This window comes from Biomphalaria glabrata, chromosome 1 (genome assembly GCF_947242115.1).
Source record: "Biomphalaria glabrata chromosome 1, xgBioGlab47.1, whole genome shotgun sequence".
In the NCBI taxonomy this organism is placed as follows: domain Eukaryota; kingdom Metazoa; phylum Mollusca; class Gastropoda; family Planorbidae; genus Biomphalaria; species Biomphalaria glabrata.
Window position 1 is genome coordinate 14,323,536 of NC_074711.1, and position 17,844 is coordinate 14,341,379.

At 38.0% G+C, this 17,844-nt stretch overlaps 1 protein-coding gene across 1 annotated transcript in view; it reads right to left on the minus strand.

Annotated features, from left to right (window-relative positions):
• Positions 1–3,825: 3,825 nt before the first annotated feature.
• The window catches only part of LOC106060449 (UPF0415 protein C7orf25 homolog), a 132,476-nt gene continuing 118,457 nt past the window's right edge, over positions 3,826–17,844 (minus strand). The window contains exons 6-8 of the mRNA XM_056023689.1: positions 6,941–7,125; positions 5,154–5,234; positions 3,826–4,179 (exon numbers count right to left, since the gene is read on the minus strand). Of these exons, the coding sequence (XP_055879664.1) occupies positions 4,084–4,179; positions 5,154–5,234; positions 6,941–7,125 (362 nt within the window). The 3' untranslated portion in view covers positions 3,826–4,083. The remainder of the gene's footprint in view (positions 4,180–5,153; positions 5,235–6,940; positions 7,126–17,844) is intronic.

Here is a 17,844-nt window from a genome sequence, read left to right on the forward strand (position 1 = left end):
CCTGGATCTATAAACTGCGCCATATCCCAAATAGCTTAAGGCCTCAGCCAGTCTAAATCCGGTCTTGATAGGGAAGTATTTTAATAAACTATTGGATCACCTTTCTGCACTTTTGAGCACTGTGGAATTAGCTTTCTAAACGATTTCTTCTTGCTCTCGCTGTATTTTCTTACTTTGAAACTTAATGTGACCTAAAAAACAAAAACAATGTGTAAACAAAGAACAGATTACTAGACAATGGAGTAGAAATCCTTAATAAGACTATTGATGAAAAAACAACGAACTCTTCTATCAAAAGAGACAAAAATGAAGAGAGTTAACTCTAGTCTCAACAGTTTCATTCAGAGCCAAGCTGTTTTATTGTGGAGGGTATTGATTACGATAATGATCTAAACGGTCCAATGACAGACTCATTCAAGACAATGAAGTGAATATCAAAATGACATTTTCAAGTAGATGGAGTCGGAACACGTTCAAGCGATAGAATTGACGTTTTGACCGACAGACACTATTAAGTAGTGGACTGTAAAAGATTTGAGAATTCATAGTATTATATCAATTTGTTTTGCCAAGTAGATTCATATACAACATTCCACAATTATTTTATCCATTATATTGGTGACATTTCACATTCTGTTAGCGAACACCATTTTTCCAAGCCCACAAGTTAAAGTCATTCTTGGCCCACAAATTAAATTGTGTCTTAGCCCACAAGTTAAAATTCATTCTTCTAAACTCAGAAGTTAAAGCTAGGCCTACTCCAAACCCCACAACTTCCAATTATCTGTAAACACTCCCAATTTTTTTTGTTTTACTAAAACGAAACAAAAACAAACTCTGATTCAGTTTTTTATTACGTTACTAGGCTCCCCATTTCTTGAAGTGAATTTTTGGAATAAAACATAATTTAAAAAAAAATAGGGGAGGAGAGACAGCAGTATTTACTGACCGATTCTGTGGGCCAAGAATGATATTAGCCCAGTCAAGAGAGGAAATATACTTAGAGACGAACCTTTCAATATTAAAATTAGGCAAACAATAATTGAATGTCAAGTGATGGACACACACAGTTCTATTTTATAACATCAGCATCAGCTTAGCCCAGTCAAATGTGGGCAGTGGGAAATTTGCTCAATCAAATGTGGGCATTGAGAACTTAGCCCTGTCAAATGTGTGCATTGGGAAATTAGCTCAGTCAAATGTGTGCATTGAGAACTTAGCCCAGTCAAATGTGGGCATTGAGAACTTAGCTCAGTCAAATGTGGGCATTGAGAACTTAGCTCAGTCAAATGTGGGTATTGAGAACTTAGTCAAATGTGGGCATTGAGAACTTAGCTCAGTCAAATGTGGGTATTAAGAACTTAGTCAAATGTGGGCATTGAAAACTTAGCTCAGTCAAATGTGGTCCCTGAGAACTTAGCCCAGTCAAATGTGGGCATTGGGAAATTAGCTCAGTCAAATGTGGGTATTGAGAACTTAGCCCAGTATAATGTGGGCCAAGAATGGTTTTACTTTGTAGGCTAAGACAGAATTTAATTTGTGTGCCAAGAATGACATTAGCCCAGTCAAATAATGGCATTAAGAACTTAGCTCAGTCAAATGTTGACATTATTCATGAGATCAGTATCTCGTGGTTCACACACACACACACACTTGGATCAATGATAAAAACACACAGACATCACCAATCAAAGTCTAATCGACCAATCAATCACCAATGCAATCCCTAGATTTATTTAGACAGTATTTAAATAGCATTTTCAGCCCGGCCTCTAGTGTGGGACCTTTTAAGCCCTTCCCCTCAACTGGATCAGTTCTTCAAATCCAGCAGTTTTTACTCTAAACCAGTGACATTTAGGTGTGAACACCCCTAACAAAGCTTAATTAGTCCCATGATTTATTGAGCAGTCCCACTTGGGAGCTGCCAGACTCGGGTAGCACTGGCATAGATTACATCACTGGCTGTCTCAGGCTCAAAGGTCAGCACAGAAAAACGTAACCTTACAAGTGTTCCACGCCCTTAGTACCAACAATTACAACTTACTAATAAAAAAACCTAGATGAAAGACAGTGCATTGGGGGCGTGATGGTATCATTAACCTTAAAAACTTCTCGGGACTTGTGTCTTATTTTTCAAAGTATTTTTTTTTTCTTCTTGGCAACTAGTAAATATGAGCTATTTTTAATGTCTATACGAGGTTACCAATCATCTAATAATAATAATAATATAATACAATTCCTGTTATTAGCTTGCTAATTCGTCATGGGTGCACATAGCTATCGAAAACGGCTCTAAGGATTTTCCTGGAAATTAAACAATTTCCGTACATCTTTGGGAAAACTCTGAGTTGACCGTTAAAATCAACATAAAATTAAATTTGGCATGTCTTTTTTTTTTTTTACTTTGAACACACATCATAAGGAATTCCCGCAAGTATTCCCTAAACCAGTGTTGCCCAACCTGATTTGACCTGAGGGCCATTTTAATTTCCGACACTTGTGGCGCGGGCCACATGATGGAAAATGTACAAAAACGAAATGTCATTGCCCTGAAACACTTCCATTAGAAACTTGTGCATCTAGTATTTACATTAGTTAATAGAAAACTGGCTTCATTTGTCTACTTAAAATGTGAGAAATATTGTAGCTAGCTTTAACAACGACTCATTTTCTTGTCTTTTTAGTAAATATTCCCATCGATCCTCCAATCTCTAGACATAGTTTAACAATCGCGGCTCAAACCAAGAATGCCGTCATATTTGTTTTATAGTGCTAATATCTACTTGTAGTTTCTTCTGCTCTCCCATTTCATAAACGTACACATTTTCAATGTCACGATACTAGTCCATCACAGAAAAAGTGAAGGCCCTAACATAAGTAAAGATACATTTCTCAACTTTTTTTTTGGGGGGGGGGGGGATGTGATGGGGGATATTTTGCATATTTGTACCAACGTTTAGCGGGCCAGATGAAACCATCTCGCGGGCCGGATATGGCCCGTGGGCCGTATTTTGGGCATCACTGCCCTAAAGAGTTTGACTCAATAAGAGACTCAAATCATAAGTACCGGTAGTAGAGCAGGACTAGAGAGAATAGTTCAAGAAAATCTGGCGCACCGTCTGATGAAGAAATCATTTCTAGTCTAGACTACTGTCTTTTAATGTTTCCAAGTCTGAAGACAACAGGGGAGAGGTAAATACCCCCCCCCCCAACACTCTTTATTGGCTATTGAGAAAAAAGTGATCGTCATCGTTTTCTTAAAGGAGGAATTAATGTAAAAAAAAAATTTCCTCCAATGAGACTTGTTTGTACATCAGGCAGATTCCAGAGTTGTGTATGTGTGTCATGTAACAGAAGCAGCACGACCAACAGTGGGTCAGTTTGTATTGAGATTCATTTGTAATGGATACATTTTGTTTGTTTGCTTGGACTTGAGTGTATGAGCATTTCTATAGGTGGCCAATGAAGTAATGGCATGTTCTAGATTCACACCTGAGACTATGGTCACTTGTCTCCGTCTCCCTTGAACCCCCATCCACGTTTGTGTTCTCTGTGTCCATGACAACACCCAAGTTACTCTCGGGTAAATCACGTCCACTGGTTGTAAATCAGCCAGTTTATCAACGGACAAATGAAAATGAAGACGTCTGTAAAAAATCAAACTCTTTTTGTGATTTTCACAAGTGGAGGGAAAAACTATTAATAGCTCGCTTTTTGGTGTTTGGAATTTCTGAGAAGGAAATCCGCTTTCTCCCCATCCTTTCAGCAAACTTCTACATTCATTCATGTTGTGAACAAATAGAAACAATACAAGACTTCACACAATTATTTGTTTCGTAGCTAATTTAATTCTTTCTCCTATTTTTGCTCTTGCTAGTAATATTCTTTCTCTCTGTCTCTGTCTGTCTGTCTCTCTCTATATATATCTAAAGTTAAGTTTTCAATGAAATATAAGCAACAAATAATGTGAAAAATAACAAGTGATCAACAGGATGCTGAAGTCTGTTCATGTGATGATAGCAGTGGACACTTCTTGCTAGCACACTCTACATCTCAACTGAGCTCATCAACTCAACACAAAGTCTAAGCAGATACTTGATCTTCAAGGCGACTTGCAGATTTTTCTTTTTCCTCAGTCAGCGCTCTGGCTTGGTGGAGAAATACAGCGAAAGAGATTCCCTGGGGGAAACAAAGACAAAATCAAGTCATTTCTGAAACAAATGTCGACCACATACATTAACTAATGACTCCATCTCTTACCATACAAACTAATGACTCTATCTAGTAAGTTAGAGAAATAATACAAGTCTACAACTAATAACTTTCTCGTACTTTATAGAAATACTACAGCTAATGACTATATCTCGTACCTTTTAGAAATACTACAGCTAATGACTATATCTCGTACCTTTTAGAAATACTACAGCTAATGACTATATTTCGTACCTTTTAGAAATACTACAGCTAATGACTATATCTTGTACCATATTGAAGTATCCACAGCTTATCAGAATTAATATTTTATTATGACGCCACGTTGATTTAAAAAATATGCAGTATGGACGCTTCTAAGCCATTCTAGTGGTAATATCAATTTTATTCACATTTTAATCTGTAACAGGTGTACAATTCAGAACGACTGCAACTGGTACTTAAAGAGATCAATTTACTGAAACTGACCTATATAATATGTTTATTTTAATATAAATTATACCACTAAAATTTGAAATTTAATTTATTAACTTGCATTTATTAACTTGCATTTAGGATTTCTCTATCTTCATTAGGTTTAGATCTATGTATCAACTTGGTTATGTTTTTCTTTTCAAAAAGTATATTTTTTAATCAGATCCGAACTTCACAATTTTGTTCATTGGCAAATGACCCATGAGAGTTTTTCATCTTTTTGAGCGAGAAATTCTAGAAATAACAGAAGACAAAAATGTCAACAAGAAAATAGGGAGACCAAGAGAAACTGTGAAAAAAGAAAAACGTAGATTGTATGTGTGTGTGTGAGAGAGAGAAGCAAAGATGGAAAGAGAGAGAGAGAGAGAAAAAGAGAGAGAGAGAGAGAGAGAGAGAGAGCGAGAGAAAGAGAGAGCGAATGAAAGCTAAAACTCTACAAACACTCTTCACGAAGGGACAATAAATACCTGACTTTTAGCCGACCTAACGAAGCCCATATTTGAGGTGACGGTCACAGCCTGCAGAGTGTCACCTGTACCAAATATGACCTGGAGAAGAAACAAAAAACAACAGAGTCAAGACGTGGCGGTTGTCCACAAAACAACATTTTTAAGTTATAGTCTAAATAAATATTCATTATCAAACTCAGTATTATATTTCATATTAGTATGAAGATTGATTGCACATAGATACTTAGTTATGTACGCATTTTTTTATTTCATACAAAATGCTAACGAAATCAGCGGGTGATATGTCACGTAACGTAAAGCAGTTATTGCATTCAGTTTATTTTTAGATACTGCTGGAAATTTACGTTATCAAGCTATTATCAAACTCATTTGAGATCTCAAATATAAAAGGCATTATTAGCTCTGCAAGAAGTCGCATGTGCCCCTATTTTATAATAATTTTTTAAAATAGTTTTCACAACATTAGTAACAGTGCAGTAAGTATATGGGTAAAAAAACATAATAATTGGACAGCATATCGTACAGCTACTTAAATGACCATTGTCCTTGGACTAGAGATGACCAAATCCTAAACCAGCTGGCATGGGATCATCCAAGAGGAAATTTAAACAACAACAACAACAACAATATAACCTAACAATTTTAAAACATGCTGAAAGGGGAACTTTTCGCACCCTACTGACACACCGCCTATGTAAGCAACAACTAAACATTTCATAACAGTAAGCTAACCCCCGAGGCTTCACAGGTCAGTATCGATCTGTTTGCTTTGCACGGCTGAAAAAGTACGAAAGGGTATTTCCTCCCCGCTACATGGTCAGTATCGATTCGTTTGTGCTCCATCGCTCATTTCAGGCAATGATCGTCCCCGTCATAACAAGTGGCGGTATCGAGTCTACAGCGGAGACAAGTGACCGATATTTGTGTCATTAGAACTGAGGCTCACAACAATATCCATTCTTCTACCAGTGAATAGAAGTTTGGTGTTTTTTTTGAAATAAGATACTGCAATAAACTCCTGCCCTTCCCCCCCCCGCCCCTCCGGAAAATAAAATAACTTTTTTTTTCTCTCCGTTATTGTTAATTGCATGTTTAAATAAGCAACTGCGATGTTGGCCTGATGGCTAAGTGAACACATTTTCTCGTTCATGTGAAGTGAACACATTTTTTGGTTCATGTGAAGTGATCACATTTTCTCGTTCATGTGAAGTGAACAAAAGAACTACGAGTGACAAGTACAAATAGATGTAGAATTTCAAACCACGCGCTAATAAAATCCTGACTGTTCTGAATGTAGTCTTTGCTTCTCGGAACTTTGCAATGCAATGTGATACGCATACTACGAATTGTTCCCTTAGAAATAAAAAGAGTAAAGTACCCTTTCAGACCTTGTGATCAGATGATTCAAGGCTATCTGTTTCAATGACTGACGGTTAACTAGGGTGCCATATATCCAGCACAACGACCAACTGCCATAACTTTGCCAAACTAATGTCAGGTACCCAGTAGAGTTGGCTGGACTCGAGGGAGTTCTAAAAATCCCAAAGTTCAAGTCTTCACCTTCGAACCCAAGACCCCTCGTTTAAGAAGCCACTACGCCCCCTTCCCCTTCAAGCCATTTCATTCAATCTGTTCACTTCTCTATTCATATCCACTCAATCTATTCACAGTTTCGTTTCCAGCTTCCCAGTTTTTATACTATCATGACATCGTCCTCTCGTTCTCTTCCCACTTGCCAACTCTCAGATCTTGATGACCCGCAGAGACGTAACAAAGCCGCTTACCTTCGATCTGTTCTTCACACGACCTTGACAAGGTAAGGTCAGACTTCTTTCCGATGGTTGGTCTTTCACTATGTGAACCTTGGACAGAAAAGTCTCGGCTCTCTCCTTCTCTCTCTCCCCTCCCAGTATGTCAAGGATGGACCGAAAGCTAGCCAGGGCCGTCTCACACACAAACAATTCTTTACCTAAAGTAGATATAAAACATACGCATAATAGATCTACATAAAGTAATCTAGAGTTAGTCATATAGTATCTACGTAAAATCATTTGCTTGTCGATAGTTGATACAAAGGATTTATATATTTTCTTTTTTATATACCGAAAGTAACGACTAAGTGTATGGACAGAAATGAGTATGTAGAAATTAGTTCCAAGAGTATAGCAAACAGATCTTACAGTTTACAAGAAGTAGCAAGCAATGTGAAGGCTAGTTATGGCCCTCATTGTTTTCATGTTGTGTGTCATAACGACAATGGACCTCATTCGCCAAAACAAACGGTCACGTGATAATATTAATAAAAAAAAAAAAAGGAAAAAAAAACCAACTGTCACGTGATAACCATTGTTGATTAAAATTAGATCGTAATTTGTATAGAAGAGATCGAGGAGCACGTGACACAAAGTTGTTTGTTAACGAGAGTGAATGAGGTCAATTGTGCTCCCAAGGAGAGACAGTCTTCTTTAGATTGGAGGTTTCATTTTATTTTGTTTCACAAACGACATTCTGTAACACTAACAACAAGAAACAGGTGCCCATTTCATTTTATGTCAAAACAATATTTCAAAAAATACAACTAATCATGTCTTTTTTTTTAAACGTTCAACATGACTCGCAAACTTCGACAAATATAATTTTGAAGTTTTGCTAAACTATACGTAAGATATTTATTCAAAGTCATTGAGTTTGAGACCCCACCCCTTCCAAAACTAAAGAAGACAAGAAAAACCTAAAACAACAATTACTTTTGAAAATATTTCGTCTTAGATATTTCAACCAGCAGTTGAGCTCATACTCACGTAGCATGATGTTGAACCTGTCACTCTCCACGCACCCATTCTATTCATCAATTAGTTGAAATATGACCTAGAACATCGACTTCTATCAGGCTATGGACTCTTTACAAATTCAAAAGTTATCTCCCCACACAATAGAGCTAGCGATTGAACGTATTCAATATGCAAATGTTTTTGTGAAAACACAGAAAAAAAAATAAAAAAATTCCTGTGTCATAATGACATCCCGTCAGGGCACAGATTGGAGAGATTTCAGTGGAACAATTTCCGGTTCCGTGCCGTTTCCAAGTGTATCCTGAAGGTTTTCATTAATTTTTTTAAAGACAATTCTCAAATAATTTAAAGTTTGGAAATAAAAACGAAGTCGCTTTGTTGTCCAACGTATACAACTGCAATACAAACAAAACAAAGAAAGAAATACATAAAAGAGAGATCTAAGAGTTTCTCAACCTAGTCCACAGTTTGATCAAGTTTGTGAACAACATAATGAACATTTTTGTGTCCTCACATGATACTAGGATTTTCTGCGCTTGTGGAGGGAGACAACTTGTTATATGATTTCATTACAAAAATGTTATCGATTTTCACCCCTTTAAAAAAAGTACGTAAATAAATTCTGTGCAGGCGTCTGGTCCAAGTGACATCCGTGTATGTTTCCCGCGTATGTATTCCTAGATATAGGTCACGTGATGCAGCTTGGTCAGAAAATAAAGCGTAAGAAATGAATTATCTACCAAAAAAAAGTCGTGAATTGATGGGAGGCGCGGTGGCTGAGTGGTAAAGCGCTTACCTTACGTGCCAGTTTGAATCCTGAAGACTGGGATTTTTAATTTCGGGAGCTTTAGGCGCCTTTGAATTCATCCAGTTTGGTCGTTGTGCTGGCCACATGACATCGTTAACCATGGCCCACAGAACCAGATGACCTTTACATCATCAGCCCCAGAGATCACAATTTTTAAAGTCACAGTGGATTTATATCTGAAGTAGTTATCTACTATATATTTACCAAATACCACTCACTGACTGAATGTGACATTCAATTGGGGGCCTTGGGAAAAGCATTTTTTTTCTCTAGATCTGAAACTGATGATATGAAGAAATATGTGCGGTGTCTGATATATTGCTTGCTTTAAGATTAAAGGTTGCAAAAAAGTAACACTAACCAAAAAAAACAACAACAACCCAACAACAACAAGGTTACAAAGACAGTTTGTGTGGAAACATAAACTCGAAATCGGCCCCCGAAGTGGTCCACCCAGGCAGGTAAAAAGGCAGGTTTCAATATTTTCAGAAAGAATATCAGAATGAAATTCTATCAAAGGCTAATGACAGAGAAGAATGGAGAAAGAAGATTGACAGATCCTGTGTGGTGCCCAAACGGTCCAGCAGACCAAGCGATAGGTGAAAGTGAATGTGAAGTTAGATGTGAACTTGGCCTAACTGATGTCTTATAATGAAAATCTAATTCATCTAATAGATTTGTAAAGAGTCATTCTCTTATTCAAAGCCTCAAGAAAAAAAACAATTTCCGTTTTTAAAAAAAAATTCCTTTAGTTTAGTGTACAAAGGTGTGTCTGTAGCGCTACAGTTCACGCGATAATATGAAAAACTACGTATTAATTGTTGTTCTAAATTATGTTCCACTTATAGGCATATTAAAAAGTAAACATTTTTTTGTAAATGTAGTAGTTAGTATGACAGAACATACTTATGACAAAGAATCTAAAACCGTTTCCATAATTGTGTTAAAAATATGGTAAATTGTAATCTCCCTTACTAAATAGCCTCCCATGTTTATTACTATTAATAGTGAATAGTTGTAAAAATGGTGCAATTTTATGAAAAAAACTGCTTGCATAGTTAATTTTATAAATTAAATTTTTCGCTTTCAGAAAAGAAAAAAAGTAGCCGTTGTATCAGAACTTTGAATGGTCTTATATATCATGATGTCGTATTTTCAATATCTTTTCTAGTTTACGAGATCTAAACGGGACGGACGGACAAACAGACCACATAAAACTAATAGCGTCTTTTCCCCTTTCGGGAGCCGCTAAAAAAGGGAAAAGAGCCACGGTCGAAATATGATACAGATTTAAATGAGAAGCCGCAGTAAAGTCAAAGAGTGTGCGAAGGACTAACGTTTTGGTGTTGGCGGGGAGGGGTGGAGCGGACAAGTAAAAGTGATACTAGAATTACGGGCCAAAAATATGAGTATGTGTCCGGGAAGGGGGGTGGGGGCGTATTATGAAGCGTGTTCTTCAAAATCAAGTCAAAAGTCTATTCGGAGAAATTATGATGCACAGGTTAAAAACAAAACAACAAAATTGGGGTCCCTGAGAGCCAAAAAGAGAAAGAGAGAGAGATACACTAATTCTAGTTCACCCCGGGCTACACAAGTATGTTAGGTTGGTCGTTAAAATGTGGCCCGTTTATTGCAATGAAAAAAAAATAAATAAGGCGGTGTTTCGGAAATAAAAACAAAAATAAAGCCTGGGAACAAATCAACTGGCGTTGCCGGTGTGTACTGCTAGTTTAATGTAAGACTGAAGTTTGTGATAATCAATTATGCAGTTTTTTTTTTAAATGTTATATGCTTTGATTAAAAACTATTTCACGGATCCTCGGCTGCACTTGGACTTTGTGTCTGTTATGGCTCTTCCGCGGTGTCGAATACAATCAATGAAATAAACAGGAGGTAACCTTCAAACTAATTCAGGAACACCAAAATGCCAAAACAATCAATATAGGTAGTCGACACTATTGTTGAAACAATAAACACTTTTAATACTCAAGAAGGGATCCGTCTACTGTCCTCTGTTACTAGCCGTCTGTACATTACTTCTTATTTCCTACTGTCCTAATGAAAAGCGTCTTGTTGATAGTGTGTCTTAGAGCGTGCTTACTTTAAAAAAAAAGTGTTAACGTCATCGTCGCTAAGTAAAAACTTTCCCCTTATTCCCGAAACAAATCACTAATTCCTAATCGTGTCATAACAGTCACAAGATTTAACGTCAAGAATCACAATGTACCACACAGTACAAACTTCACAGGAGATTCTCTGTTCTATCACCCTGTTGGTCAAGGAGTATTTCGAAGGAGACATACGTTTTTCACACAAACTTTAAGGTGTGGAGGACCAATGTTGTGCTCAGGCGAGCCAATAGGAAAGTCTGTGTGTGTGTGTGTGTCAGTGAGCGGGTGAAGTGGTTTGCACGTGCGACGTGCCTTATCTCAAAAGACTTGAAAAGGGGAATAAAGGCAGAGGGGTGGGGTCAGATGATAACATTGTAGACCATTGTCCATCCCCAGTTCATATAGAAACAACATGTCATTAAGGGCACCCAAGGGGAGACAAGTGAAGGACAAAGTGGGGAGAGGAGGTAGTGTGGACAGAAAACCACGGCCATTGTTTTGTGATGAAAACAGACCACAAGAGAAAAAAAAAGGTCCACAAAAATAACCTCCCCTTTCTTCCCTCAGCCCAATCATCAATCAACAGTTAGTTCTAATAAATATCATATTTTGGTACTTTGGTCCCCATAAGACTAGTTATTTCCCTTTCTTAATTGAATTGCGCTTCATTTTTAACCCCGTTCTCTTTTTCTCTGTTGCCTACGACTTCAGACAAAGATATTTGATTTATCTCCACAGCAATACATACACTGGACGAGATTGTGTTTTTATCGTGATTTTATCAATAAAATGTTTTTTTCCCAATAGAGTGATAAATAGTTACGAGAAGTATAAAAATAAAAATATTTTTTTTCAGCTATAGCCTAGGCCGAAGCTAGGCCTATATAATTTAAAACACTTTTTCTATATCATTATAGATCTTAGTGATGGGCCTAAGAATGGTTTTTACATACTCTATAATAAGGGGTTGCGGGACCTTCGTTTGTAGAATAAAAAAAGACACAGAAAAAAAAAAAAGGACAGAATTTGAGCGATAGAAAATTTATGTTGGCGAGTTGTAATGCTGGCCGATTTATAGAGGGATTTAAGAGTGTACCGAGCAAAATAAACATAGAACTATATACCTACCAACTATTTAAACCGTAGCGTAGCACGGGTATCAGCTAGTATATATATATTTCAAATGTACATGTTTCTAAATTTTCCTAATTCTATCTTCAATTATAATACATAGCTTAAAAAGACTGATCTTGTAGAACGAGCTCTGGTCTGTCGTTCCATGGTCCCGGGTTCGAACCCTGCCCGCTATCAGTGCCAGTCGTCCTACGAGAGGATTGGGCTCGCATGCAATTATCTTTAAGTCTGAAGGAACATCCGAAACATGTTAAACATAAAGCCAAGAGACATCCTTAATGCCAGTCAGCGGACATAAGCCGGATATGACATTTATATTATTACTCTCAGAAAATCCCTGTCTAATATTATCAATACATTAGAACCGGACGTGAGGATCAATGAACTAGTAATAGATTGAAAAAAAATGGCTATTTACAAATAGACATTTGACATGTGAGCTCACGTACAACAGCAGGGCACTCTTCAGCGCCTTGGGAAAGGATTCTAATATAAGAGACAAAGACGAATGATAAAAGGATGTTTCAAGTTCAAGGTCAGGATCTAATGTTCGGTGACGTCAGTTGGGGCCGTACAGGCACTTTCGTCTAAGCCGCTTCTGACAAAGCCACGTGGGAAATTCAAAGTCGTAGATTAGAAGGACAAGCACTCATTATGGTTTTATACATCCTAATATTAACCAGGTTAACTTATGTATGTTGTTTCATTATTAAGAAAGGTGAAACAATGAATGCATATTTCATGGCAAAACATATTGACTGATGAGAGTTACATTGTTAGTCTCCCATCTGTTTGAGTCGAATCTTATTAATCGGCCAACAGCTTAGTCTAACTAGTCTAACATAATCCTAAAGTAGTGTTTCCCAGACTTTTTCTGTAACGGAACACTTCGCTCATTCGGAAAATTTAACGGAACACTTTGTTTATTGTTTTAGGTTGTATTTTGTATTTAAAACAAAATAAAAATAACTAAACCCTACTGAAAATTTTGCTTTATTACCGTAGTTATTTTCAAGAAACAAAATTAAAATAAAATACAGTCTTTGATGTATTGCGTCTTTGTAGAACCTAATTTATTGATGTTAGGCACACTATCCTAAAGCTGAATTCTATTATCTAGTGTGGCGTCAAGCCTGTTTCTGTATAACAACAATACACAATGCCCCTTCGCATAAATAGGTTATAGAAAACGAAAAAGTGAAAAGTAATAGTTTCTTTTGAAATAGTGTGCTACTCTTCAGACATACTTGACCAGAAATCATTTAGATATGTCTGTACGGCGTGGCAACAAGCTATTGGTCTAAACTGCTCACATGTTGTGACTTTGCTGCTCGTGTTAAGGCCTACTATAGCAAATGGTCTTGGTTCAGGCCTGGTGAAACACTTAGTACCGCAGAACACAGTTTGGGAAATGATGCCCTATAGTAACTATACAGAAAACTTGTATTCGGAGCAGCCGGTTATTTAATCCAAACCATCACATTCAATACACCAAATATATATATCTATACTATAAAGTAGAATGTAAGGCGTATGTATGTATTCATGTATGTGCCGAAAAGAAATCAAAACCGTTTAACCAATCTTGATAAAACTTGGCATAAATGTTCCTTGGGTACTAACTGGAACCATGACGTATGTATAGTAGCCCTAAAACAAACTTAAGACCCTCAAAAAATAAAAAAGTTGCCCAACTCTATGAAAGTATTCCTATTTTATGGATCTAGGCCATGTTTATCATGTTTACATGAGAGAAGATCATAGAACTATACTAAGTATACTAAGTAGAGATCCATGGCTAGGCTGATAGAACTGAAGAGTGACAATATACATATGTTGATAATTTTTATACAATTTATAAATGCACGGTACAAAGACTATTAAATTTATCAATCATAAGTTATTAAGAACACAGTAATCACTTTACAAAAAGCCATCAGCTTCATAAAATTGTCTTTTAAATAAAAATACTTCTTATATTTTATTGTCATATTGTTGTATTTTACTTGCTTTGATGTATTATAACTTTTATTGCAAGAATGTGGAATTAAAACCACGAAGTTGGACTCTTTTCGACTGACCTCTGACCTACTCAAGATACCTCCTTGTGGAAACTTAAACAAGACAGGTTATCAAAGGTTATAACAAATTGATCTCTCGGCCAGAATAACGCGACACGGGTTTTCACGAGACTATACTATCGGATTATAGAAAGGGCATAGTCTACATACATAGTTTGTTGAATTACGATCGGGGGACTTTGAGTATAGCAGCAGTTGATGGGCGCTGTGCTTTGCATTGTAACTCCAGACAGCTAGTTGATGGGAGCTGTGCTTTGGATTGTAACTCCAGACAGCTAGTTGATGGGAGCTGTGCTTTGGATTGTAACTCCAGACAGCTAGTTGATGGGAGCTGTGCTTTGCATTGTAACTCCAGACAGCTAGTTGATGGGAGCTGTGCTTTGGATTGTAACTCCAGACAGCTAGTTGATGGGAGCTGTGCTTTGGATTGTAACTCCAGACAGCTAGTTGATGGGAGCTGTGCTTTGGATTGTAACTCCAGACAGCTAGTTGATGGGAGCTGTGCTTTGGATTGTAACTCCAGACAGCAAGTTGATGGGAGCTGTGCTTTGGATTGTAACTCCAGACAGCTAGTTGATGGGAGCTGTGCTTTGGATTGTAACTCCAGACAGCTAGTTGATGGGAGCTGTGCTTTGGATTGTAACTCCAGACAGCTAGTTGATGGGCGCTGTGCTTTGGATTGTAACTCCAGACAGCTAGTTGATGGGAGCTGTGCTTTAGATTGTAACTCCAGACAGCAAGTTGATGGGAGCTGTGCTTTGGATTGTAACTCCAGACAGCTAGTTGATGGGAGCTGTGCTTTGGATTGTAACTCCAGACAGCTAGTTGATGGGAGCTGTGCTTTGGATTGTAACTCCAGACAGCTAGTTGATGGGAGCTGTGCTTTGGATTGTAACTCCAGACAGCTAGTAGATGGGAGCTGTGCTTTGGATTGTAACTCCAGACAGCAAGTTGATGGGAGCTGTGCTTTGGATTGTAACTCCAGACAGCTAGTTGATGGACGCTGTGCTTTGGATTGTAACTCCAGACAGCTAGTTGATGGTAGCTGTGCTTTGGATTGTAACTCCAGACAGCTAGTTGATGGGCGCTGTGCTTTGGATTGTAACTCCAGACAGCTAGTTGATGGGAGCTGTGCTTTGCATTGTAACTCCAGACAGCTAGTTGATGGGAGCTGTGCTTTGGATTGTAACTCCAGACAGCTAGTTGATGGGAGCTGTGCTTTGGATTGTAACTCCAGACAGCTAGTTGATGGGAGCTGTGCTTTGGATTGTAACTCCAGACAGCTAGTTGATGGGAGCTGTGCTTTGGATTGTAACTCCAGACAGCAAGTTGATGGGAGCTGTGCTTTGGATTGTAACTCCAGACAGCTAGTTGATGGGCGCTGTGCTTTGGATTGTAACTCCAGACAGCAAGTTGATGGGAGCTGTGCTTTGGATTGTAACTCCAGACAGCTAGTTGATGGGAGCTGTGCTTTGGATTGTAACTCCAGACAGCTAGTTGATGGGAGCTGTGCTTTGGATTGTAACTCCAGACAGCTAGTTGATGGGAGCTGTGCTTTGGATTGTAACTCCAGACAGCAAGTTGATGGGAGCTGTGCTTTGGATTGTAACTCCAGACAGCTAGTTGATGGGAGCTGTGCTTTGGATTGTAACTCCAGACAGCAAGTTGATGGGCGCTGTGCTTTGGATTGTAACTCCAGATAGCTAGTTGATGGGCGCTGTGCTTTGGATTGTAGCTCCAGACAGCTAGTTGATGGGAGCTGTGCTTTGGATTGTAACTCCAGACAGCTAGTTGATGGGCGCTGTGCTTTGGATTGTAACTCCAGACAGCTAGTTGATGGAAGCTGTGCTTTGGATTGTAACTCCAGACAGCTAGTTGATGGGCGCTGTGCTTTGGATTGTAACTCCAGACAGCTAGTTGATGGGCGCTGTGCTTTGGATTGTAACTCCAGACAGCTAGTTGATGGGAGCTGTGCTTTGGATTGTAACTCCAGACAGCTAGTTGATGGGAGCTGTGCTTTGGATTGTAACTCCAGACAGCTAGTTGATGGGAGCTGTGCTTTGGATTGTAACTCCAGACAGCTAGTTGATGGGAGCTGTGCTTTGGATTGTAGCTCCAGACAGCTAGTTGATGGGAGCTGTGCTTTGGATTGTAGCTCCAGACAGATAGTTGATGGGAGCTGTGCTCCAGACAGCTAGTCCAACCAACTCTTGCTAATTGCAGGCGTTTAGCTTCAATTTAACTGAAATCTTGAATAAAGCTTTTTGATTAGCAAAATAAACTTGACTTTTACTTACAAATATTTACAGCTTTCAATTTCAAAACACAAATGAATAAATAAAATTTCAGTTCAAAACTACTGGTTTCGTCATCTAATTTCAAGACTTGTTTCTGTCTCTTCATCTTCATCACCTTCTATCTATCCTATCTTCAACAAGTATATATATATACACACACACACACTGACATCATATAAACACAACTCCGAGGTGAGTGAAGAAGGTCCAGCACGTTGAAGCATCAAGCACTAAGTTGTGAAGTCATCAAGCACTAAGTTGTGAAGTCATCAAGCACTAAGTTGTGAAGTCATCAAGCATTAAGTTGTGAAGTCATCTAGCACTAAATTGTGAAGTCATCAAGCACTAAGTTGTGAAGTCATCAAGCACTAAGCTGTGAAGTCATCAAGCACTAAGTTGTGAAGTCATCAAGCACTGAGTTGTGAAGTCATCAAGCACTAAGTTGTGAAGTCATCAAGCACTAAGCTGTGAAGTCATCAAGCACTAAGTTGTGAAGTCATCAAGCACTAAGTTGTGAAGTCATCAAGCACTAAGTTGTGAAGTCATCAAGCACTAAATTGTGAAGTCATCAAGCACTAAGTTGTGAAGTCATCAAGCACTAAGTTGTGAAGTCATCAAGCACTAAGTTGTGAAGTCATCAAGCACTAAGTTGTGAAGTCATCAAGCACTAAGTTGTGAAGTCATCAAGCACTAAGTTGTGAAGTCATCAAGCACTAAGCTGTGAAGTCATCAAGCACTAATGCTTTCGATCTGCTAAAAGTTGGTAAACACTGGGAAGTTTCAGTCAGTTGTGAAGTGTGTGTTGATAAATGAAGTGAGTGAAGAGAGAGAATCACACTGCAAGGCCATCTAATTATTTGTAGTTATACAAACAACCCAGTTCATTAAACATGTTGATTTCACACCAAGCTCATAACAAGGACAGGAAAAAAAATAGGCTTTTCTGGACAATGTAAGAAAAACAAATACAAAAAAAAAAAAACAAAAAAAAAAAACAGAACATGTTTTAACTAGCCAATGTCAAACAGAACATGTTTTAACTAGCCAATGTCAAACAGAACATGTTTTAACTAGCCAATGTCAAACAGAACATGTTTTAACTAGCCAATGTCAAACAGAACATGTTTTAACTAGCCAATGTCAAACAGAACATGTTTTAACTAGCCAATGTCAAACAGAACATGTGTGTGTGAGAGAGAGAGAGAGATGGATAAAGGGCATAAGACATATCACTGGTCAAATTCTACTTTGCAATGACAGACTCTGTTTCTAAGACTGCAATAAATGTTTCCACAATGTCAGAAATGTTCTAAATGTGTCCAGATCTCAGCAGGTCTACTGTCCAGACTTCTTGATAGTTCTTAAGTGGCCATATCACAATGGTATCACGGTGACACACAGAACTGAAGGACAAAAACTCTAACTGAATATTCTTGAAGAATGTGTATACAGAATTTAGTTCTTG